General features: G+C 46.9%; 1 protein-coding gene across 3 annotated transcripts in view; it reads left to right on the top strand.

The window, feature by feature from the left end:
- Nucleotides 1–24,741, top strand: part of LOC119176980 (enhancer of mRNA-decapping protein 4) — a 311,927-nt gene that overhangs the window by 170,068 nt on the left and 117,118 nt on the right. For all 3 annotated transcript variants that reach the window (XM_075884808.1, XM_075884809.1, XM_075884810.1), the window contains exon 14: nt 23,757–23,854. In XM_075884808.1, the coding sequence (XP_075740923.1) occupies nt 23,757–23,854 (98 nt within the window). The remainder of the gene's footprint in view (nt 1–23,756; nt 23,855–24,741) is intronic.

Consider the following 24,741-nt stretch of genomic DNA (forward strand, 5'->3'; position numbering starts at 1 on the left):
GTTCGTCTCCCCGCCAGCTCAGTTCTTCCTAGTCATGTGCTACCTTTTGTAGCACGTGACAACTGGTGGAGGTGCTGGGTAACCCCCAGCCGATGTTTCAAACGCCTCCAGGTAGCCCTGTACCTGCAGTGACAACACCTGTTCCCCGCTCAAGCCGAAGACTCCCAGGACTACCTCCTGAGCGTGGACCTCTTCCCGAGATGTCTGTCTTACCCCCAAATGCTAGGGAAGGCGCTGCAGCCTCCAACGCACATGAAAGCACTACAGCCACGCATCATACGCTGTGGAAGCCACGGGTGCCGAAGGTGTGCCACGGTTCCGTCTTGGAGGTTGTCGAAGACTGGCTGGCTCATTTCGAACGGGTTTCAGATTACAATGGTTGGACCGACTTCGACAAAATGAGGAACGTGCATTTCAGCTTCGAAGACGGCGCTCGTACTTGGTAATAAAACCGTGGGCCCTTTCCCTCGTGGAGCGTCTTTTGTCGATACTTGCTGGCAAGTTGGGCCAATCCCGATCGCCGTGAACGAGCCGAGCGAGCCCCTCCAAATGCCGAATAAAGTGTCATGATGTACGTCGAGGACATGACGAGCCTCTTTCGTCGAGCCGACCCCGACATGGCAGAAGAAAAGAAGGTCCGTCATTTAATGCGAGGTGTGAAGGAGCAGCTTTTCGCTGGCCTCGTTCGCTGTCCCCCAAAGACCGTGGCGGAATTTTAGACCGAAGCCACAACCATGGAGCAAGTGCTGCAGCAGCGCTCTACTGTGTACGACCGGCAAGTGAGTGCCGCTTCGTCAATAGGTCAGATCGGAGGTGCGGCAAGCAACATCAACATCGAGTCTCTCTGCGACCTCATTCGATCGGTTGTGCACGACGAACTACAAAAGCTTCAGTGCCAGTCCCAACCTACAGCAGGGTCTATTTGCAACCTTGTCAGAAACGAAGTACGACAGGCTTTCCAAGGACCGCTTTCCAGCTATGTCCCGCCTGTCCCGACAGAGCCACATCGTGCGTCATACGCAGAAGCTGTAAGCCGATATATTCCTGCTTCAGCGCGCTTCGTTAATCCTATGCTTCAATATGCACTTCCTTCGCTGCAGCCAGTTCAGCACTTAGAAAATCGACAGCCGCTTCCCAGAAAATCCGACGTATGGCACACACCGTACAGACGACCACCGTGTTATCACTGTGGTGAAGCTGGACATGTGTTCCGGGAATGTCTCTATCGTCGCCTCGGACTACAGGGTTTTGCCGTCGACACACCACGGCCGAGATTTGGCAAAAGACCGAGAGCTATTGAAGATTACCTCACACAGCAGCGCATGCCACTGCGGCGGCAGTCGCAGTTCCCATCCCCAAGGCGATCTTTTCCAAATTTTCGGAGCCTCCAAAGGGCGGCGCCGGCGCGCTCGCCAAGCCCTAGGTGTGAAAACTAACGACAGCGACCTTCGGGATTAAGGCCGCTGACACTCAAGGCAAGCAAGGCCTCTCACCGACGCAAGCACGGACACGGAGCGATCACCCGACGACAGCGACGAAAGCCAGAAGCAGATTTTCTTTGAATATACATGTGGTAGTCGACGGTCACCACGACGTTAGTGCATTATTGGACACAGGTGCGGACTACTCGATCATAAGCGGTAAACTAGCAGCACACATAAATAAAGTTGTTACGCCTTGATACGAAGCACGAATTCGTACTGCCGGCGGGCACATAGTTACCCCAATCGGCATGTGCACTATCAGAGTGAGCATTCGGGGACGTACGTTTCTCGCAAGCTGTCTCATACTTCGTGACTATTCCCGAGACCTAATCCTGGGACTCGACTTTTTGCAGGAGCATGGCGCTATTATCGATCTTCGAGAGCGTACCGTGACATTTCGACAGCTGGATCCTCCGACAAATCTGACGACATCCGTGACAGCACGCTACGCGTTTCTGCCGACAGCTTCACGTTGCCTCCGCGTTCAAGCGTCATGGTTGATGTGGTGTCTGACAAGTTACGGGATCGTGAGGTTTTCGCCGAAGGCAACTTGACGCGTTTGTTTGTGCTAGATGTTTCTGAATGCTTCGCATCTATATCAGCCGATGACGGGCTTCGACCGACACCCAGCGATGCGACTTCACTACTTGGAAAAGTTGATGTCAACTCGACCCTCTCGGAACAACAACAGACCGAGCTACGTGAACTGCTATATCAATTTAAAGAGTGCTTCACGTCCACCTCGAAGGTTCGTCAGACACCAATTTCTAAACACCGAATAACTACGTATACCGACGCCTCGCCCATAAAACAACACCCTTACCGCGTATCGGCAAGGGAACGTGACGTGATAAGTGCTCAAGTCCAAGAGATGTTGCAAGATGATGTTATCCAACCTTTGAAGAGTGCCTGGTCATCTCCGGTCGTGCTCGTGAAGAAAAAAGATGGATCACTGCGCTTCTGCACGGACTACAGGAAAATCAACAGCGTCACTAATAAAGACGTCTATTCGATGCTCCGCATCGACGATTCCCTCTACCGACTACGGCGGGCCAAGTATTTTTCATCGATAGACTTGAAAAGTGGCTACTGGCAGATCGAAGTTGATGAACGAGATCCTGAAAAAACCGCCTACGTTACACCGGATGGCCTATACGAATTCAAAGTGCTTCCCTTCGGCCTCTGTTCTGCACCTGCGACATTCCAGAGATGGTTGGACACAGTTCTTACCGGTCTAAAGTGGCCTTTGAGGAGCACCTGAAGCGTCTGCAGAATGTGCGGGAAGCGCTCCGCTCTGCTAACCTGACACTGAAGCCAGAAAAATGCCACTTCGGTTACAAGGAACTTAAGTTTCTCGGCCATGTGTTCAGTGCAGATGGTATTCGACCAGACCCTGACAAAAGTACCGCCGTGGCCTCGTTTCCTGTTCCACGTCACTCAACTCACTCGTGATGATGTTCCATTCATCTGGGAGGAAGAACAGGACGCAGCTTTCTCTGAGCTATGGGAGTGTTTGCAGACACCACCAGTCCTCACTCACTTTGAACAGGACGCTGATACTGAAATTCATACTGATGCCAGCAACGTGGGTTTTGGTGCTGTCCTCGTGAAACAAGAGGGCACAGATCGAGTGATAGCGTACGCTAACCGCACTCTTTCCTGCGCCGAGGTCAACTACTCCACGTCGGAGAAAGTGCCTCGCTGTTGTATGGGCCACGATGAAATTCAGGCCTTGCCTTTACGGACGCCACTTCGAGGTAGTGACCGACCATCATTCGTTGTGCTGGTTAGCCAACCTACGAGACCCGTGTGGGCGACTGGCGCGATGTAGTCTTGGTCTGCAGGAATACGATTTCACAATCGCTTACAAGTCGGGCCACAAGCACGAAGATGCTGATTCATTATCCTGTGCACCTGGCGAAGTTTGTGGCCACGACACCGAGGATGACGATGGTTTCCTTGGGGCCCTTAATACAACAGATCTGATTACACGACAGCGCACGGACGATGAAATTCGCGCAGTTATCGAAAACCTGGAAGGACGCAACTCGTCCATACCTCGATGTATTTCTCGAAGTCTGTTGTCTTTCCATCTGCGAGATGGGGTCCTGTATAAGAAAAACTCCAACGGATATGAGAGAACCTATCTTCTAGTTGTGCCAACTGACATGCATGACGACATTCTTCTTGCCTGCCACGATGAGCCTACATCTGGTCACTTAGGTTCCTCTCGAACTCTCGCTCGAGTTTGACAAGCATATTACTGGCCTAAGCTTTCTGCATCCGTTAAAGCGATACGTGAAAAGCTGCCGGGAATGTCAACGCCACAAATGCCTGCCACTAAAGCCCCCGGGGCTTCTTCAACCAATAGAACCACCCAGAGCGCCATTTGATTAAATAGGAATGGATTTACTGGGGCCTTTTCTGCTATCATCTCCGGCAACAAGTGGATCGTAGTAATGCCACATTGAATATGCAGCACCAAGAAAACAACGAAGAACACGCGCAGCGAGAGAAGACGACGAGGTTCTCTCCCGATCAGTTTGCCAGTGTTCTGGTACAATTAAAGTGAGTTTCCTGTATTCGACTGCTGCTGTTTCTGCATTGTGACACTGGTAGAGGTGCTGGGTAATTCGGACGCACGCAAGCTGCCTCGCTTCTTCTGCTCGCTGGGTAAAAGATGCACCGTCCAAACCGATGTCATTGCAGTCATGCAGTAACATGGCGTCAAGCATCGTCGTCACTTCACGGCCATGAAGGAGACTGAACGGCGTTCTTCGTGTAGTTTCTTGCTGCGCTGTATTATAGGCGAACGTGATGTACGGTAGGATGTCGTCCCAGTTCTTGTGATCCACGTCAACGTGCATACTCAACATGTCAACAATAGTCTTGTTGAGGCGTTCTGTTAAGCCGTTGGTTTGTGGATGATAGGAAGTGGTTTTCCGATGGGCTGTTCCCATCGAAATCGTAGTGGTGTCAGCGACTCCTACAAACGCCATGCTGTCATCGTCGCGCTTTATCGGTGACCTTGATAAGCAATCGGCGTCGGCGTGCTGCCGTCCGGACTTATACACGACCGTCATATCAAACTCTTGAAGGCGTAAGCTCCACCGTGCGAGCCGACCAGACGGGTCTTTCAAGTTGGTCAGCCAGCAGAGGGAATGATGGTCGCTGATTACGTGGAAGGATTACGTGGTAGAGCTACGGACGAAACTTCATAACGGCCCATACGACAGCAAGACACTCTTTTTCCGTTGTGGAGTAGTTGGACTCGGCGCGGGAAAGCGTCCTACTAGTATATGCGATCACACGCTCGGCTGAGTCTTGCCACTGGACGAGTACAGCGCCTAAACCCACGTTGCTGGCATCTGTATGGACCATGGTAGGAGCATCCTCATCAAAGTGAGCAAGCACAGGCGGAGTCTGCAGGCGTTGTCGAAGATTGTCAAATGCCACCTGTTGATCGTCGCCCCATGTGAACGAAATGTCTTCTCTTGTGAGTCGTGTTAACGACAAGGCTATGTGGGAGAAATTGGCAATAAACCTTCGGTAGTATGCGCATAGGCCAGAGAAACGCCTGACTGCTTTCTTGTCTTGTCGTACCGGAAATTTTCTGACGGCCGCAATCTTATCGGGATCAGGTCGAACACCTTCATGACTCACCACATGGCCTAAAAATTGGAGCTCCTTGATGCCAAAATGACACTTCTCGGGTTTCAGTGTCAGGCTGGCAGACCTTATTGCCCTGAATATCGATAGCAGCCTGCTTGGGTGTTCCTCAAATGTTTTTGAAAAAACATTGACGTCCAGATAGACCAGACATGTCTGTCACTTAAGGCCTGACAGAACGGTATACATCAGTCTCTGAAATGTTGCGGGGGCTGAGCACAATCCGAATGGCAAGACTGTAAATTCATAAAATCCGTCAGGCGTTACAAAAGCCGTTTTTTTTCTATCTCGTTGTCGACCTCAATTTGCCAATACCGACTTTTGAGGTCCATTGACGAGAAGTAGCGTGCATACCTCAGCCTGTCGAGTGAATCATCGATGCGCGGTAATGGGTATACGTCTTTCTTTGTCACACGGTTCAGCTTGCGGTAGGTGACACAAAATCGCAAGCTTCCGTCTTTCTTTTTAACCAGCACTATCGGCGATGCCCGAGGACTTCTTGACGGCTGGATGATGTCATCATCGAGCATTTTCTTCACTTGTTCCTGGATTGCTTCACGCTCTTTCGGTGCTATGCAGTATGGGTTCTGTCCGTATTGGCCTTGCCGTCTGCTCCGTTATTATCCGATGCTTCGTCAGTGGCGTTTGACTGACCCTCGAGGTCGATGAAAAACAGTCTTTGAACTGGTGAAGGAGATCTACTAGACACTGTCTCTGCGCTGGTGACAAATCCGTGCTTACGTCAAATGTGGTGGGGCTGACGTGGCTTGCGGCTCATCCTATTGTACTACACAGCACTCGCGCATTTCGTTGATCTCGTCGAAGTAGGCAACTGTAGTGCCTTGTGTAATGTGTCGTCGCTCGTTGGTAAAATTCGCCAACAGAACAGAACCTCTGCTTCACCGCACACAACATTGACGATACTTCTGGCAATCGCAACACCGCGAGAGAGCAGGAGCGTCAATACTTGTTCAGCGATTCCTTCTCTAGTATTCTGCTCACTGCACGTGACTGAAACAAGGCGGCACGATAACGGAGGTGCGGTCACATCGTCAATGACTTGTAGGGATTTTCGGTGTAGCGCTGCGCTTTGATCCGCTGAAAAGGTCAGTACACCGTCCGGAATATTGATGATGGCACCATATTCACGCAAGAAATCCATCCCCAAGACTGCCTGTTTGCAACTCTCAGAAAGAATAACAAAAGGTGCGACGAAGGATGCATCCCCTATCTTCATTCTTGCGGTACACTTTCCGGTAGGTGTGAGTAGCTGCCCTCCAGCTCCTCTAATCTGCGGTCCTGTCCATTCCATTCTAACCTTCCTGAGTGTGTCTGCCAGACTCTCACTCATTATTGATAAGTCCGCGCCAGTGTCGACCAATGCCATGACGTCATGTCCGTCAATCGTAATTTCAACTTCGGCAGTAACAACCTCGTCTTTCGTCGATTCATTGAAAATGTGTCTCTCTTCGCTCGGCAGTATTGGGGGATTTTCAGCACTTTGACGATTCGCAACCTTCCCTCCTGAGGTCACTGCTTTTAGTTTCCCCAGCGTGGACTAGGAGATCTCCCTCTTGGCATGTCAGTGGTGCTCCGTCTAGAGGATGGAGAATAACGCCCAGGAGAGGGTGAGCGTGACCGAAACCCAGGAGCAACATCCCGCGGGGTCATGACACTCGTGTCGACGTCAAGTGTTCCATTGAAATGGCACCGAGGAACAGTGGAAGGAAACCCTTGGTACCCTGCGGCGCGATACGGGCAATACCGAACGATGTGGCCTGCTTCCCCACAGGGAGAGCATAGAGGCTTATGATCAGGCGTACGCCAGATGTCAGTTTTGCGAAGTGGTGGCCGTCTCGGCATCGAAGTTTCTCTGTAGTACCAAGGCGCTGTCGGCGGATGTTGCTGGTGGTACTGATGTGGTGTCGGCGCGTTCGCTGGCTGTCGGCGGACTACGTCTGCATAGCTTGCCCTGGGAGTGCTCGTGTTCGGCTCGGGAAGCGAGAGCGCTTGCCTGATCTTTTGCCGTACAACTTCCGTTACTGAGGCGATCGCGCTGTCATTCGGTTTGGCGACGAGCTTCTTGACCTCTTCTTGTACGATTTATCGTATTAGTGTGCGTAAAGAACTTTCGTTGGGTGTTGTTGCTGTGGTAGTGGCTGCCACGCTGATCGGTGCACTGTGGGTTGGGCGGTCATACTGGCGATAACGTAGATGCAATGCGCGTTCGATAGATGTCGCCTCCTTGGAGAATTCATCCACACTTGTAGGTGGGTTTCGTACGAGACCAGCGAACAGCTGCTCCTTAACGCCCCGCATGAGGTGGCTAACCTTTTTGGCTTCAGGCATATTAGGGTCTGCTTGACGAAATAGCCGCGCCATGTCCTCAACAAACATCCTAACGGATTCATTTGGCTTCTGAATCTGTGACTCGAGGAGACGCTGTGCGGTTTCTCGTCTTTCAGTGCTCGCGAACGTGTCGAGGAACTTCTGCCGGAACTCGTCCCAAGACGACCACACGCGATTCGTGAACTATGCTCGGGCTCCGTCATGAAGCGGAAAATAAACGTAGCCCAATTTCTGTGTGGTGTTCCAACCGTTAACATTCGCTGTGTGCTCTAATTCCTCGAGCCAGTCATGTGCATCCTCATATGCGTTTCCGTGGATGTCAACCGGAAGTCGAGGGTTCAAAACAGTCACCTGTGTCGTGCTTGGGCTGGGCATTATAGGGCCAGTGCTTCCAGGCGCCGTCATGCTTTCTGGCACAGTCACGCTTTCCGGCAATGGACCAAACTCCGGGCTGAGGCCTAACAGGCGCCGTGTGCTGCGAACGGGGGTGTCGATGCGCGGAAGTTTTTCTGGACTAGATGCGGGGCTGTTGTCAGGCGTCTTGAACATGTACCCAGCGCCTCCACCGACTATTTGACGAAGTACGCCAAAACTAAGGCACTACAACGTGCTACAACTTCCGACGTCGCCCAATTCTTTATGCACCAGATCGTACTTCTACATGGCGCCCCGTCGTGCGTAATCATAGGCAGAGGAACAGCATTGACGGCCCAGCTCATTCATGGCGTATTCAACCTCAGCTACACAAGCTATCGCAAGACCGCGGCATATCATCCACAGAGCAACGGCTTGACAGAGCGACTCAACAAGACCATTGCTGACATGTTATCTATGTACGTAGATGTCCATCATAAGACCTGGGACCAGGTGCTACCATACGTCACATTCGCGTACAATACTGCCATCCAGGAAACTACGCGATTCACGCCTTTCCGTCTTGTCTATAAACGTGAAATCCAGACCATGCTGGATGCGATGCTTCCACTCAATTGCGATGCTTTGATCACTTCTGGCGTACCCAGTTTGCCGAAGAAGCACGCCAGTTAGCACGCCTACACATTACGCACCAGCAGAGTACAGATGCATGCCGCTACAACGCTTGCCATCGACAAGTTGAATATCATCCAGGCGATCAAGTTTGGGTGTGGACTCCAGTCCGACGCCAGGGATTGTCGGGAAAACCGCTCAGTAGCTACTTCAGACCATACACAGTGTTGTGACGCGTGAGTGATGTTAACTACGTGGTAGTCCCTGACGGCGCCTTCTCGCCACGGCGGCGAAGGCACTCCTAGAAGATTGTGCACGAAGTGCGTTTGAAGCCGTACTTCACGCGGTAGTGCGACTGCGCATGAACCATATTGCTGTTTTTGTGTATGCGCGTATTTTCTGTTGGTTCGCCCCGACTTTGCCTTTGTACTTTCCGAGCATCAGAGCGATGCCTTTTTTTTTTTTTTTTCAGAGGTGGAGTAATGCTACTTGGCCGCTAGTTACGGTGAGCGCAAGCCATGGCTGCCCGGGTGAACGGAAGACAATGTTCGGGGGCAACACGGGCTCTGGCTAGTTGTTGATTATTGAGGCAGCCATCTTGCCAGTTTTTGGTGCGTCTCCCCGCCGTCTCAGTCCTTCCTAGTTGAAGACCTTTTGTAGCACGTGACACTATTAAGTGCTCGGACTCTGCCATTGCAATTATTCATGAGCTCAAAGGCAGGACTACTATTCCCTGAGTCGCAGAGGTGAACAGTTGCCGCACTTTGGCCATCTGGGTGGGGCCTTCCCTGATTTCTGAAGTTGTATCCGACCGTAGGTTGTGGCGTACTGCCGGGCAAAACTTTTTTTTTTGTATGGGGCCAAACCTTTCTGTGCCTACTTTTCTGCGTCTCCAGCTATCAGAATAAGGTCTTTCAAGGCACTGCTGTCCACCAAAGAACACCGACTGAATAGCTGAAGAAGGCATTCTTTGTGGATGTGCGCCCCTGAGTTTTGAAAGTGTGTGGTGGGGTCTTCTTGGAATTGAAGAAAGTCTTCAAGGTCACAAAAATCTCGCACAAATTCAATTAAAAAGTGGTACAGGTGCGAGTTTAAGAATGTGATGAGCAAACGAGAAGGACAAAAAATAACTCTTTCTCTGTCTCTTTGTAAAAGAGAGTCGGGCAGTTCAATAAAGACAGGGAGTGCTTAAAAAATGTTTACAAGAAACAAAAACAGTTTTCTGTTACTTTCTGTGTGTGGCGCACCTGCTATATTCACCCCAAATCTTGAAAAGAAAGCTTTCGGCCGTTGCACAAGAATGTACGGTATTATAGCTCATCGAGGAAGGGTGGGGCGGTTGCTTTCGCTTACATGACATCCTTCAGTTAGGCCTCTACCGTAGGCATTGCGAATGTCCCCGCTGGTGTGGCCGCAGTGTCCATCATTCACATTTTCACAACTATAGCGTCAGCCATTGCTGCTCCTGTGGTTTCAGTCACCCCTGCCCTCACTCCTCCCATAGTTGTCTCGGGCTTTGCAGGCGGGCCTTGAGATAAGGCCTGCCTTTCAGAATATTTCCCCCTTATGTTTCTGGTGGCAATTGTTAGCAGCTTGTGAGCAAAGTCTTCCTCCCGGGTTGCTCTCACCAGCATGGCCTGGGTCACCTAGACATTTGCCCGATGTTTTAGTGAGCTTTGCGTTGGGTTGCCATTGTGAGATTTGTCTCACAAGTTGAAACAAAGTGATGCAGTACATGTTGTAGTGCAAAGAACATAGACATTTATTAATGCTCGTTGAGGATTTGCGAACTCGCAAGCAAACCTCAACGAGAGTTGACAAGCATTGCCAAGAACCCAAGAACAGCACTTAATATAAGTGCTGTTCATCTACCCTCTTCTGCCCTCAGGCAATGTTGCCTTCCTACAGCATACCTTTGCAGTACTCTGAAATATTAACAACTTTTGCACTGGCGTGGGCCTGTTCTGCAGTGAAGCCCGCCCACAGGACACACATGTGCCATAGAGGAAACAAAAAGTGTCCCACCATGTTGTGTGGCCCACAGAGTCAATGACACTCTTTCCATATTTTTGCTTGGAATGTCCGTATACATTCAAATCTCGTTATAGCAAACCTCAGACTAACGATTTTTTCAGATTAAGGTATGTGGCTAAATGAAGGAAATTTTTTAAAAGCAATAATCACTAGAAATTATTAGTCTGCAATATAAAGCACATCTTTTTATGCACATGTGAGTATTATAAAGGTAGTCATATTTTCTCTTAACTTTTCATAATTAAGATTTCTTTAAAAGTATGCCTTGCACAGGCACATATAAGAAGCGTTGGCCTGTGCAATGAACCAAAAAAAATTTGAATCTGATGAATAGTAAAAACAGTAATTAAATAATCAAGAAAGTATGCACTAACACTACGGGCATCTTCGTACAACACGCAGGCATATGAAATCTTGTGTCACGATTTTAGTCATTGAGGTTTATTGCAGGCCTAATATTGTGATAAGGAAATGTGCCAAGTTTAATGAAAAATGTTAATCAGCAAAAGAGCCACGACTGTTCGCATACGGAAAAATGTCAGAAATATAGGTTTTGAGAAAATAGACAAAAAATATTTGAAACAAGTGCAGTGCTTACACAAAGGCCATTGTCACCAGTTTTTTTTTTTTTTTTTTTTGTGGGCCTTACTATAGTGTGCCCATTCTTCAGTGGCAACTCTAGTTTCTCCTCCCTCTCTTTCTCTTTTTTCTCCCTCCTGAGCTTGTTTTGCAGCAACAGTGACATGATGAGGGGCGCTCGCGCTACGGTGCTGATCATTGGAAAGGCACGCTTTTCCAGTGTAGGGGTCAGGCTTGATCCTAGTTTGCTTAAAAACATCAAATGTGGTTCTGTTGCCATTCTTGAAATCACGCACATCATCAACAAAATAAATTTGATAGTTTACAGGCTCACATAAGTATTCTTGAGCATGAAAAACACATCTATTACGTTACGTGTTCACCTGGTGAGAAGATATGACTTTTATGACTAAAAACGATGTGTTGACAGTGCTTTTTATGACTAAAAATGATTTGTTGACAGTGCTTTTAGAGCATTATTACGTGTTTGCTCTTAATATGAGTGCTAAATAACCAACAAACGTCTATATATCAAGCTAACCTTATGATTCTCACAATTGGCACTTTCAGTTTCGGTTTCGTATGTGATGAGCTGTCAAACATTTTCTCTTGTATCTTTGGAAAGAAATTATGTCGACAGAAACTTTATGCAGCAAAATGACGGGCAATAAATTTGTCATATAACATAACCAAAAACTGGAAATTGACATTTAGAAAAAAATTCTCTTAACTTGGGGCCAAATCAGACCTTACGGTGATAGGCCACCCAATAAAAATATTTTTTTAGCTGGAGGAGTCAGGATTAAACTAATTACTTTTTCAGAACAAGTGTCTTATTTACCCTGTCTAGTCGTTTAGTGTGCAAAATATTGATTATTTATTTTTTGAGATGCCATCTTTGTCAAAAATTTAATGAAAAGTGGTAGTTTCGCCAGCTGTGATAAGTGACTAATGCCCCGCAGGGGCGCCTGCGCAAGTAGGCGTTTGGTGTGTAGCGACACCACGGACCAGAGCTAACGGGGGAGTTTCTACTCCCTCCCACGCCTAGCTGTGCGTGGCCTTGCCGTGTCTGGGGAAAAGGGGATCCTGGGGGTTGAGCCGACACTGGGTGATTGGACCTTTAAGGCCCCCCGGCAGAGGCAACACACCCCTTTGGCTTCGGCTTCAAGTAGACGGTACCCCTGGGCTCACCCACCCAGGGGAAATCGGCAGTCGCCTTTTCCTATCTCTCTCTCCCTACATCTTCGTCTTTATCTCTCACTTATCTGTCCTGTCCTCTAGTCTCTTCCGTTTACTTCCAAACTTCCTGGCGGCTAGGGTTAACCCTGTGCAAATAGCCTACCTTGGCCTAGGCGCATTGGGTTATAGTGGCGTTGTACGGCTGGCGTCTGCAAGCTTTCAGCATCCGCAAACTTGCAGCGTCCCCTCGTTGGGCTCCGTGGTGGGTGGCCGCCAACGCTGCTGAACAACATACAATTAGTATGCAGAAAGCATATCTTTACTTAGTGATCGTGCCTCCTCAAAGCGGGTACCCACCGAAGATATCAATTTTTTCATCCGGCCAAGACAAATGTTTCCTCATTTCCACGTTATACACTGCGAAAAAACTAACAAGCAAGCCAGAACTGTATCCCCCTTCGTAGTGGCTAGATGCTTAACCGAAACTCTCGGTGCTGGGTACAAGGTTACCAAAATGGCGAGTGGAGATCTACTCCTTGAGATACATGACAAAGATCAATTCGATAAACTGAACACCCTCACAACGTGTGGAGACACACCCATCGGTATTACGCCACACAGGTCCATGAACTCATCTCGCGGGGTCGTATCGGACGCAGATTTGCTTGACCTGACCGAAGCTGAACTTCTGGAAGGATGGAAGAGCCAGAACGTGACAAACGTACAGCGTATTAAGATAAGAAGAGATCAAAAAGAAATACCAACCAAACACTTAGTACTGACCTTTGCTTCGAGCGGTTTTCCGGAAACCATTCAGACTGGGTATACAAAGACATCCGTGAGGCCATATATTCCCAACCCCTGCCGTTGCTTCCAGTGTCAGAGATATGGCCACGGCTCGCAAAGCTGTCGTGGCCGGAAAACTTGTGCTCTGTGTGGAGTCGTGGGCCATGCCTCCGACAACTGCGAAGCACCTGCACACTGTGTGAACTGTGGTGGTAATCATGCCGCGTACTCGCGTTCCTGTTCTTTCTGGAAAAAAGAAAAAGATATCATCACTTTAAAGATAAAAGAAAACATTACATTTAAAGAAGCAAGAAAAAGAGACTCGCCATTTTATGGCCCCACATATGCTGATGCGGCGCGCCAGGGGGCAGTGTCGCACCAGCCCTCGCCACTCCTTCGGCCTGCGCAGAGCGAGCCATTGGCTGTGGCGCCTGCCCCCAAGGCGGCAGTAGCTGAGACTACTCCGCCTACTATTGAAGAGAGACCAGAGACTCCAGGGTCCTCGGGTCTCAAGGCCTCACCTCGCCAGGCGGGGCCCAAGCTTCAAAAAACCAGCTCGCATGAGCGGGCATCCAATGCCTCCAAGGAGGCAATGGATACAACGGCACCCCTTGTGCCAAAAGAATGGCGCGGCTCTCTGGAGCGCGCCAAGAGAACTAAAAAGCTCATAACAGGGCCTGATAATGGCCCTGTTATTTGAGCTCGACCTTTCAGTTTAAACAAGTCACTCCCTTAACGTACACACAGCACTACTTTACTTCCAATATGGAAACACAAATTATACATTGGAACGTCAGAGGACTGCTTAAGAACCTCGACGACGTCTAAGAGCTTTTATAGAAACACTCGCCTCAAGTGCTGTGTGTACAGGAAACACACCTAAAATCCTCCAATACAAATTTTTTACGTGCTTACGTCATATACCGAAAGGACCGAGATGATGCTGTTGCATCATCCGGTGGCGTAGCCATTATTATTAACCAAGGAGTAGCGTGTACACATTTACCACTCCAGGCATCCCTTGAGGCGGTGGCTGTTCGAGCGGTACTTTTAAACAAACTCGTCACCATCTGCTCTTTGTATGTACCTCCCCACCACCGTCTTGAAGGACGTGAATTTCAGTCTTTAATAGACGAACTGCCAGAACCCTATTTGCTTCTTGGGGACCTAAATGCACATAGTGGACTGTGGGGCGATTCTCGCTGTGATGCACGAAGTCGTCTCATTGAACAATTTCTCTTCTTTTCCGGTGCCTGTTTGTTGGATAGGAAAGAGCCAACATACTATAACGTTGCCAACAAAACTTACTCGTCTATAGACCTCAGCATCGTATCACCTTCACTCCTACCCCTACTGAAATGGAAAATTATAAATAATCTATATGGAAGTGACCATTTTCCTGTAGTGTTGAGTTCACAAACAACATATGAATGTCCTCTACATGTTCCCAAATGGCTGATAAACGAAGCATACTGGGAACAGTTCCACAACACTACGAGATTGAGTTGGACAGACATATGTAGGTTAAACATAGATGAAGCTGTGCAGTACTTCACAGCTTTTCTAACTGACGCAGCAGCCAGGTGCATACCGCAAACATCTGGAATGCCCGGCAAACGACACGTCCCATGGTGGAACACTGAGTGTCAGAATGCGCGAAAGGAACAGAACAGGGCATGGAGGTTGCTGCGGAACTCGCCGACAGCGGAAAACCTTGAGATCTTTAAGAAAATAAAATCTCGAGGCAGGAGAACGCGCCGGCAGGCCAGAACAGAAAGTTGGCACAAGTTTTTATCAGGGATAAATTCATACACACAAGAGGCCAAAGTCTGGAACATGGTCGGTAGGATAGCAGGAAAACAAGTACACACACTTCCACTCGTAAACACTCAGGGTGATACCTTGGAAGACCAGGCAAACTTCCTCGGGGCACATTTTGAACGGGTATCCAGCTCGTCCCACTATACTGACACTTTCCAAAAATACAGAACAAGAATAGAAAAGCAGAAACTTGAACATAAATCCACTAGATACGAGGCATATAACCAAGCTTTCAGTCTAGCGGAGCTCCGAACAGCTCAACTCCTGCAGTACTTCTGCCCCAGGTTCTGACTGTGTGGTGTATGAAATGTTAAAAAACCTACCAGCCGAAACACGAAAAACCTTACTTTGTTTGTACAATGCTATCTGGTTTTCTGGCACTATCCCTACCTCCTGGAAAGAGGCTATTATTATTCCCATTTTGAAAGAGGGCAAGGACCCTTCTTTAGCTTCAAGTTATAGGCCTATTGCACTTACAAGCTGCTTGTGCAAAGTATTCAAAAAAATGATAAACTGCCGACTTGTACATATCCTTGAAACAAACAATTTGCTCGACCCATTTCAGTGCGGGTTTCGAAAAAGTAGATCCACCACAGACCACCTTGTTCGTATCGAGGCACAGATCAGAGACGCCTTCGTCCATAAACAATGTTTTCTCTCTGTGTTCCTCGATATCGAAAAGGCTTATGATACAACATGGCGTTTCGGAATTCTAAGAGACCTGTCCCACCTTGGTGTACGCGGAAGAATGTTTCATATAATCGAAAGTTACCTGTCAAACCGGACATTCCGTGTCCGTCTGGGCAGTGTGCTCTCCCAAACATTTGTCCAGGAAACAGGCGTGCCACAAGGTGGTGTGCTTAGTTGCACACTTTTTATTATCAAAATGAATCCTTTGCACTTGTCCATTCCCCGCAATATGTTCTATTGTACATATGTCGACGACGTTCAGCTTGGCTTCAAGTCATGCAACTTGGCCATGTGTGAGCGGCAGGTTCAGCTGGGTTTAAATAAGGTCTCCAAATTGGCAGATGAAAATGGATTTCGACTTAACCCACAAAAAAGCACGTGTGTCTTGTTCTCTCGAAAGAGAGGCATGCACTCGGAACCTGACATTCGACTGAGCGGGCAACGTCTGTCCGTCAAAGCCGAGCATAAATTTTTAGGCTTAATCTTGGACAACAAGTTGACCTTCGTACCGCACATCAAGAATTTAAAAACAAAATGTTTAAAAACCATGAATGTTATAAAAGTGTTGTCACGTACTACTTGGGGTAGTGATAGGCAATGCCTCATGAATCTGTATCGAAGCCTCATTCGCACCCGCTTAGATTATGGGGCCGTTGTTTATCAGTCTGCAACTCAAAGTGCTTTGAAGATGCTGGACCCCGTGCACCATTTGGGCATTCGCCTTTCCACGGGTGCTTTTCGCACCAGCCCTGTAGAAAGCCTTTACGTTGAGTCAAATGAATGGTCGCTTCATCTACAGAGAACTTACATGTCCTTTGTATATTTTCTTAAGGTGAAAGCAGACAAGAAGCACCCCTCGTACTCTACTATTAATGATCTGTCGAGCTCCATTCTGTTTCAAAACAGGCCTTCGATGAAGCAGCCCTTCTCAGTTCGCCTGAAGTATCTAGCTGAAGAAACTGAAGTGTCACTTGAACACAGTTTAATGGCTCCTGTAGCATACCCGCCACCGTGGCAGTGGCAGACTATAGAGTGCGATGTGTCTTTCCTAGAAGTCACAAAACATGCACCTATTGCCCATATCCGAACATACTTTCAGGAACTTCAACACAAATACACACGTCCCGAGTTCTTCACAGATGCCTCCAAGACTAACTCCTTTGTGTCCTACGCTGCTGTCAGCCCATCCTTTTCGGATGCTGGCCCTCTACATCCAGGCACTAGTATCTTCACAGCGGAGGCTTACGCGATACTTGTGGCAGCTAAACAGATCAAACAATTACAAATACAAAAAGCAGTAATTTATACAGACTCCCTCAGTGTGGTAACGGCTCTGCACAGTCTTAAAAAACAAAAAAACCCGGTCCTTGTCTCACTTTACTCCATTTTGTGCACACTCTACACACTCAAACAACATGTTGTAGTGTGCTGGGTGCCAGGGCACCGTGAGATCCAAGGCAACGTGAGGGCGGATCAGCTCGCTGCATCCGTCCATGAAAGCACTGCTCCTACTCCCATATTAATCCCGGCCCCTGATCTTAAGCCAAACCAAATCTCAGGGACTACTGGCAGAGCAAGTGGGATACACACACACAAAACAAACTACACGTTATCAAGCCACACCTTGGCCATTGGCCACCAGTATCAAAATCACGTCTAACAGAGGTAACCCTAACAAGACTCAGGATAGGACACACATACACGACACACACACATCTTTTGTCTGGTGGTGATCCACCATTGTGTGATAAATGTGGTGAGGCATTAACAGTTCTTTACGTTTTAATTCAATGTAAACAGTTAGACACTCTAAGAAGACGACACTTTCCATTACCCTACCGACAACATATACCTTCACACCCTGCAATGTTCGTTGGTAGGGAACCGCTTTTTAGTAATAAATCATTGTTAGCATTTTTAAAAGAAATTCATAATTTTCATATCATATACCCGGGCATTCCGTAGCGCAACCTTTCCAGAGAGGTTTTTGCTGTGGTGGCTACACGAGAAAGCACTTGCCTCACGGCCCTTGGATGCAAGGGTATGAACGAGTGAGGTACTTGTGCTAATGCCATACATGTTCACCATCGTTTTCATTATCACCAATTTTTGTCACCTATTCACACCACCTACACCTTTCACGGCATGGTCATGATTTTATTACTTGTATGTTTTTACCCACCTTACTGCGAGGAATTTTATGGCCCTTATACAGCCGCTAATCACAATCATTGTCCACATTTTTTGTCCCTTGAACTGGCGCTCTTTGGCCATCAAATGGCCCTTGCGCCAAAAAACACCACATATCATCATCATAAGTGACTAATGGGTGCGTGAATTCTGCAAAGCTTTGGCATTTCTGTAAACAAAAGTTGGAGCTATGCACTGAACTAGGATAAATAACATACAGTAAATATGAAGGAAGTTATGTTCAAAAACTAAAACTGAGAAAAAGTGCCAATTTAGACTGAACTTGTTTGCAAAATCAGGTGTGAATTCAAAACTAATCGATGAATTTCTTTTATGCTAGTTCACTGAACAAATATATAAGTGGTGAAACATTGTACAAAATTTCAGTTGAAAAGCATGCACTGAGAAGAAAAGTCCTGAAAGTTGGCGTCACATGATTTGGAGCAAATTATTATTTTGAGGTGTCAGAAACATCGCACAAAGTCCTAAAATGCACCAGATTCATCATCATCATCATCATCAGCCTGACTACGTCCACTGCAGGACAAAGGCCTCCCCAATGTTCCGCCAGTTAACCCGGTCCTGTGCTTGCTGCTGCCAATTTATACCCGCAAACTTCTTAATCTCGTCTGCCCACCTAACCTTCTGTCTCCCCCTAACCCGCTTCCCTTCTCTGGGAATCCAGTTACTTACCCTTAATGACCAGCGGTTATCCTGTCTACGCGCTACATGCCCTGCCCATGTCCATTTCCTCTTCTTTATTTCAACTATGATATCCTTAACCCCCCTTTGTCCCCTAATCCACTCTGCTCTCTTCTTGTCTCTTAAGGTTACACCTACCATTTTTCTTTCCATTGCTCGCTGCGTCGTCCTCAATTAAAGCTGAACCACTCTTTGTAAGTCTCTAGGTTTCTGCTCCGTAGCTAAGTACCGGCAAGATACAGCTGTTATATGCCTTCCTCTTGAGGGATAGTGGCAATCTACCTGTCATAATTTGAGAGTGCTTGCCGAATGTACTCCACCCCATTCTTATTCTTCTAGTTACTTCAATCTCGTGGTTAGGCTCTGCAGTTATTACCTGCCCTAAGTAGACATAGTCTTTTACAACTTCAAGTGCACTATTACCTATCTCGAAGCGCTGCTCCTTTCCGAGGTTGTTGTACATTAGTTTCGTTTTTTGCAGATTAATTTTAAGACCCACCTTTCTGCTCTCCTTGTCTAACTCCGTAATCATTAGTTGCAATTCGTCTCCTGAGTTACTCAGCAATGCAACATCATCGGCGAAGCGCAGGTTACTAAGGTATTCTCCATTAACTCTTATCCCTAACTGTTCCCATTCTAGGCTTCTGAAAACCTCCTGTAAGCACGTGGTAAATAGCATTGGGGAGATTGTGTCCCCCTGCCTTACACCTTTCTTGATTGGTATTCTGTTGCTTTCTTTATGAAGCACTATGGTAGCAGTTGATCCCCTGTAGATTTCTTCCAGAATGTTTATATGTACTTCATCTACGCCCTGATTCCGCAGTGTCTGCATGATGGCTGATATTTCTACTGAATCTAACGCCTTCTCGTAATCTATGAAGTCTATGTATAGTGGTTGGTTATACTCTGAGCATTTCTCTATTACCTGATTGATAGTATGAATGTGGTCAATTGTTGAGTAGCCTGTTCGAAATCCTGCTTTGTTCCTTTGGTTGATTGAATTCTAATGTTTTCTTTACTCTGTTAGCAATTATCTTTGTAAATAGCTTGTATAATACAGAGAGCAAGCTGATCGGCCTGTAATTCTTCAAGTCCTTGTCATCTCCTTTCTTATGTATTAAGATGATGTTAGCGTTCTTCCAAGACTCCGGTACCCTTCCCTTCAGGAGACACCTCGTAAACAGGTTGGCTAGTTTTTCTAACACAACCTGTCCTCCATCTTTCAGCAGATCTGATGTTACCTGATCCTCACCAGCAGCTTTGCCTCTTTGCATGCTCTCCAAAGCTTTTCTGACTTTTTCTATTATTACTGGTGGGGTGTTATCCTGGTTACTGCTAGTTCTTATGGTATTAAGGTCGTGGTTGTCTCGGCTACTGTACAGATCTCTGTAAAACTCCTCCGCTATTTTAACTATCCTATCCATATTGGTAGCTATTTTGCCTTCTTTGTCCCTTAGTGCATACATCCGAGTTTTGCCTATCCCAAGTTTCCTCTTCACTGCTTTGACGCTTCCTCCGTTTTTCAGAGCATGTTCAATTCTCTCCATGTTATACCTTCTTACATCGCATACTTTACGCCTATTAATCAACTTTGAAAGCTCTGCCAGTTCTATTTTGTCTGCTGTACTTGACACTTTCATGCTTTGACGCTTCTTAATTAGGTTCTTCGTTTCCTGGGAAAGCTTGCCAGTGTCCTGTCTAACTACCCTGCCTCCAACTTCCACTGCACACTCCGTAATGATACTCGTTAGATTATCATTCATTGTATCTACGCTAAGGTTGGTTTCCTCACTAAGAGCCGAGTACCTGTTCTGCAGCGACACTCTGAATTCCTGTACTTTCCCTCTCAGTGATATTTCATTGATTGGCTTCTTGCGTATCAGTTTCTGTCGTTCCTTCTTCAAGTCTAGGCAAATTCGAGATCGTACCATTCTATGGTCACTGCATCGTACCTTGCCAACCACTTCCACATCCTGCACGATTCCTGGGTGTGCAGTCATTATAAAGTCTATTTCGTTCTTATTTTCGCCATTAGGGCTCCTCCATGTCCACTTGCGGTTTTCTCGTTTTCTGTAGAAGGTATTCAAAATCCGCAAATTATTGCGTTCTGCGAATTCTACTAGTAGCTCTCCTCTGGCGTTTCTAGTGCCGATGCCATAATCTCCTACTGCCTGTTTTCCAGCCTGCTTCTTCCCTACCTTTGCATTAAAGTCGCCCAGCACTATAGTATACTGTGTTTTTACCTTACTCATTGCCGATTCCACGTCTTCATAGAAGCTTTCAACTGAAGCGTCATCATGGCTGGATGTAGGCGTGTAAGCCTGTACTACCTTCATCTTGTATCTTTTATTCAGTTTAATTACAATACCTACCACCCTTTCATTAATGCTATAGTATTCCTCTATGCTGCCAGCTATGTTTCTGTAAATTAGGAACCCCACTCCCAGTTCTCTTCTGTCTGCCAGGCCCCAATGGGAAAGGACGTGCCCATTCTGTAGCACAGTATAGGCCTCATCTGTCCTCCTAACCTCACTGAGCCCTAATATATCCCATTTAACACCCTCCAGCTCCTCGAATAGTACAGCTAGACTTCCCTCACTAGATAAAGTTCTAGCATTAAATGTTGCCAAGTTCAGGTTCCAATGGCGGCGTGTAGTCCAGAGATTTTTAGCACCCTCTGCTGCGTTGCAGATCTGACCGCCGCCATGGTCAGTTGCTTCGCAGCTGCTGGGAACTGAGGGCCGTGAGTTATTTGACGTATGCATGGGGGAGGTAGTGGCCAGATACTGCACCAGGGTGGCCAATCCTTCTCTTGTGAGGGAGTGCGTTCCCGGCTGTGGTTACCGTTGAGGCCGCACCTCAGGCCTCTTAATGCAGTTCCATCAACACGCGTTTTTTTTTTTTTTTTTTTTCTCGGTTGGGAACTGTGCGGCACCAGGACTTGAGCCACGGACCTCTTGCATGCGAGGCGGATGCTCTAACCACTATGCCATCGCCGCACCCGGATTGTTATGTTCTAAATGTAGGTTTCAGCGGTGTGTCAGTCAAGTTTGTGGTTGTTTTTATAAAAATGTTTTAATGAAATGAGATTTCTGCTGATTACCCCCTTAATTAAGGGTCTAGAGAGTACGGAGTTGGGCCTCCGATTAGCCTATGGGGTGCTGCTTATTGATATATTAAGCGGACAAAATTTAAATTCGTTTGTGAGGTGTTGTTACCAAATTAATCTTTTTTAGTGATTAGGATGAATTTTGGTCACCAAATAGTTCCGGTACTATTCTGTCCTAATGAAACCTGAGTGGCGACAGGTCTACAATTAGGGCTTTGCACTGTATGAGTTAGAAGTTTCCCGGTAGGTTATTAGCAAAGTTAAAAGCGATCGTAAGGGAAAAAAAAAAACACGTGGTTCAAGACTTTGATCTGACGGGCGTACCTTTCTCCCGAGCAGTGAGCCACCCTTTTCCCCTCAGCGAGGGAAGATGCGGGCGCCACACGTTTATTAGCGGTTTTCGTTATATTCTCTCTACTTCTGTATCTTCGGGTTACCTTAAGCTATCAAAATTATTTTTACACAGAAAAAAACGGACTTTTGTGTTCTGAAAGAAGATATTAGCTATTTTTCGGTGGCGTTTGTAGCTCCTTTTGAAAATTCGTTTTAATGAAATGAGCTTTTTGCTGATTACCACCTTAATTAAAGGCCTAGAGTGTATGGAATTGGGCCTCCTGGTAGCCTATGGTGTGCGGTTTATTATTATATTAAGTGGACAAAATTTAAATGCGTTTGCGAGGTGATATTACCAATTTAATCTTTTTAGTGATTAGGCTTAATTTTGATTGCCGAATAACTCTGGAATAACTCTGAAAACACGTGGTCTGACTGTTGTTGTTTTCACAGATTCAGACTGTTTTCCGCTCCTAAAATTAAAAATTTTCGTTTGTAATTGCAGTATTTGTAGCGGTTGAACTCCTTGTATCTTCGCGAACAAATAGACACCACTCTGACCCTCTTGGAACCAAAATTGCTAAAGTCATAGACAGATATGTGCAGAGCTCACTTACACGTGCTGCTGACGCGGCCGCTCCCGTGACCAGATTCATCGGTGGGTCCTTCTCGAATAGCATTATGGTCTCCTTTTTTTTCGTGTGGCAGCTCTTCTTTTCTTCCTGGCCCGTTTCGTTCCATCCGCTGACTTGCGTCTCGCATTCTGCATGCGCTTGTAATCTCTGACGATGCAAGCTTTTGTCGTGTAGCACCCTGGTTTTATGCCAGTTTGCCTCAAGATGTCTAGGGTGCTTACACTGCCATTATTGAAGTATGCCGTGGCATCACGTGATTGTAAAAAGTTACTCGCGGCGGTAAAAGTAATGCCAAGCTCAGAACTTTCTACTATCATCATCATCAGAATGCCACCTGCGTATTTATTTATTTGCCAACTGTATCCAAATGTGTGATAGCCCCATCGGAATCATCATCGCCTGTTACTTGTTTTTCTCATCAGACTTCACCCTGTTGCCTTTGTTTTCGTTTGCAGCTTAACCTGCGTGCTTGTTACGAGGCTGTGTTCTAGCCGTTTGGTAGGTGGTGAACATTCAAGATGAGCTCTGAAAGCAGCATGAAAGGAATGCTACGACCATTAGAAAGTGCGACGCGAGTTGCCTGTGGGATGAAGTCGCCGCTCATGTGTGCTTCGCTAACGCTCGAGCACTATACACACTTCGACAACGAAGCATGCACATGAGCATAGCCAACGACCTATATGATCTATACCATTTGTCGTGATAAAGAAACGGCGACGAGTGTGAAGACGACATGGAAACAGCGCTTGCGAGCCAACGTGAAGAATCGGTAGTTAACGCTTTGTAGTGCGTGAGAAGGATGCATACGCCTAAGCATTCCAGCTGCCCACATCGATATTGATTGGGCTATTTCTCAAATAAATGGGCACTGGGTCAGTAATATTTCGTGTTTGTTTTTTCGCACTTTATTAGAGCAAAACGTAGTTGCAAATGTATACACTTCACAGATATTACATGTTTGCATTTTTAAATTTTTAATACTTTCACTACAATAACTTTTCAAAATAACGAATGATTTTAAGAGGTCTCTTAGATTTGTTATATCGAGATTTAAATGTAATTGTTATTTGAATAAAAACAATTGACATTAATATGGCACTCTATTCTTTCTGTTGTGAGCTTTTACTGTTGACCTATGTTAGTGCTTTGAATATTTAATATGTGGTTTTGTTGTTGCCCTCCTTTTTTATTGATTTATTTATTTTTCAGGTCAATTCAAGCCTGCCATATTATATATCCTACTAAGGCTATTTTTGGCAATCTCTCATCTGCAGTTTCTCTTAGCACACTATCGCAACACTCTGTAGGTAAGTGGGCATGATTTTGTCTTTATGCTTACCCATTTTCCAGTGGCGTACAGTGGAACTCTGATTATACGATTTTCAGGGGACCACGCAATACCGTCCTATAATCCAGGCATTGTATTATCGAAAAACTAAGAATATAGGCATTGAAACTCCCCCCCCCCCCCCCCCCCGCTTCCCTAAAAGTACAGGCCGCCTGAATAAGCCCAAGGCACGACCTTGTGCATCTGAAAGTAAGGTAGATTATTCTTGCCATTGGCAGATAATGGCAGCATAACTTGAAGGAGTTGCATGTGAATTTTTATTCTGAACTTCACAATAATCGAAACCAACCCGTATCTTTCTACCGATAAACACAGTCCGTAAATCGCCTGCGCATAAAAACGAAACCAAAACTACATTGCCAACAGCCTCCTGTCAAAAGAGTCGGACACAGTGTCATTACTGAGCTTCATCGATTTACACGTCCTGGATGGCTCTGTACGGTTCGGACTCCGGTGTCGCATTCGTTTTTCTAGGGGACCAACTGGAAGCTCTGCCTGCTGGTCCGAGATCGCTCAGATGCATGTTCGTTTTTTCGCGTGCCTGGCAGCCTGCAGGCGGCCCGGGACCATCCGAACTATTTCTTTCGGGCAGCTGGCAGCCGACAATGTAGGGCGCATGCCAGTGCGGCCATCTCAAGTTAGACACAGAAATTTTTGAGGTGCTTTTGCTTTCTCTTTGCTTTTCTGTCCGCTTCTCGCATGTTTCTGGATTTCGCATTGTTTGTGCACCCAGTTCTTGTCATCGGTGTTCTGAGCCACGTTGAGGAGTGCATATTCCCAAAAGTCGGAAAAACAGCTGTAGAACAGCCGCGCCAGTCTACGATGCGCACGCGCTCGAGTCGTTCA

Source organism: Rhipicephalus microplus, unplaced genomic scaffold, assembly GCF_043290135.1.
Source record: "Rhipicephalus microplus isolate Deutch F79 unplaced genomic scaffold, USDA_Rmic scaffold_48, whole genome shotgun sequence".
Taxonomy (NCBI): Eukaryota; Metazoa; Arthropoda; class Arachnida; order Ixodida; family Ixodidae; genus Rhipicephalus; species Rhipicephalus microplus.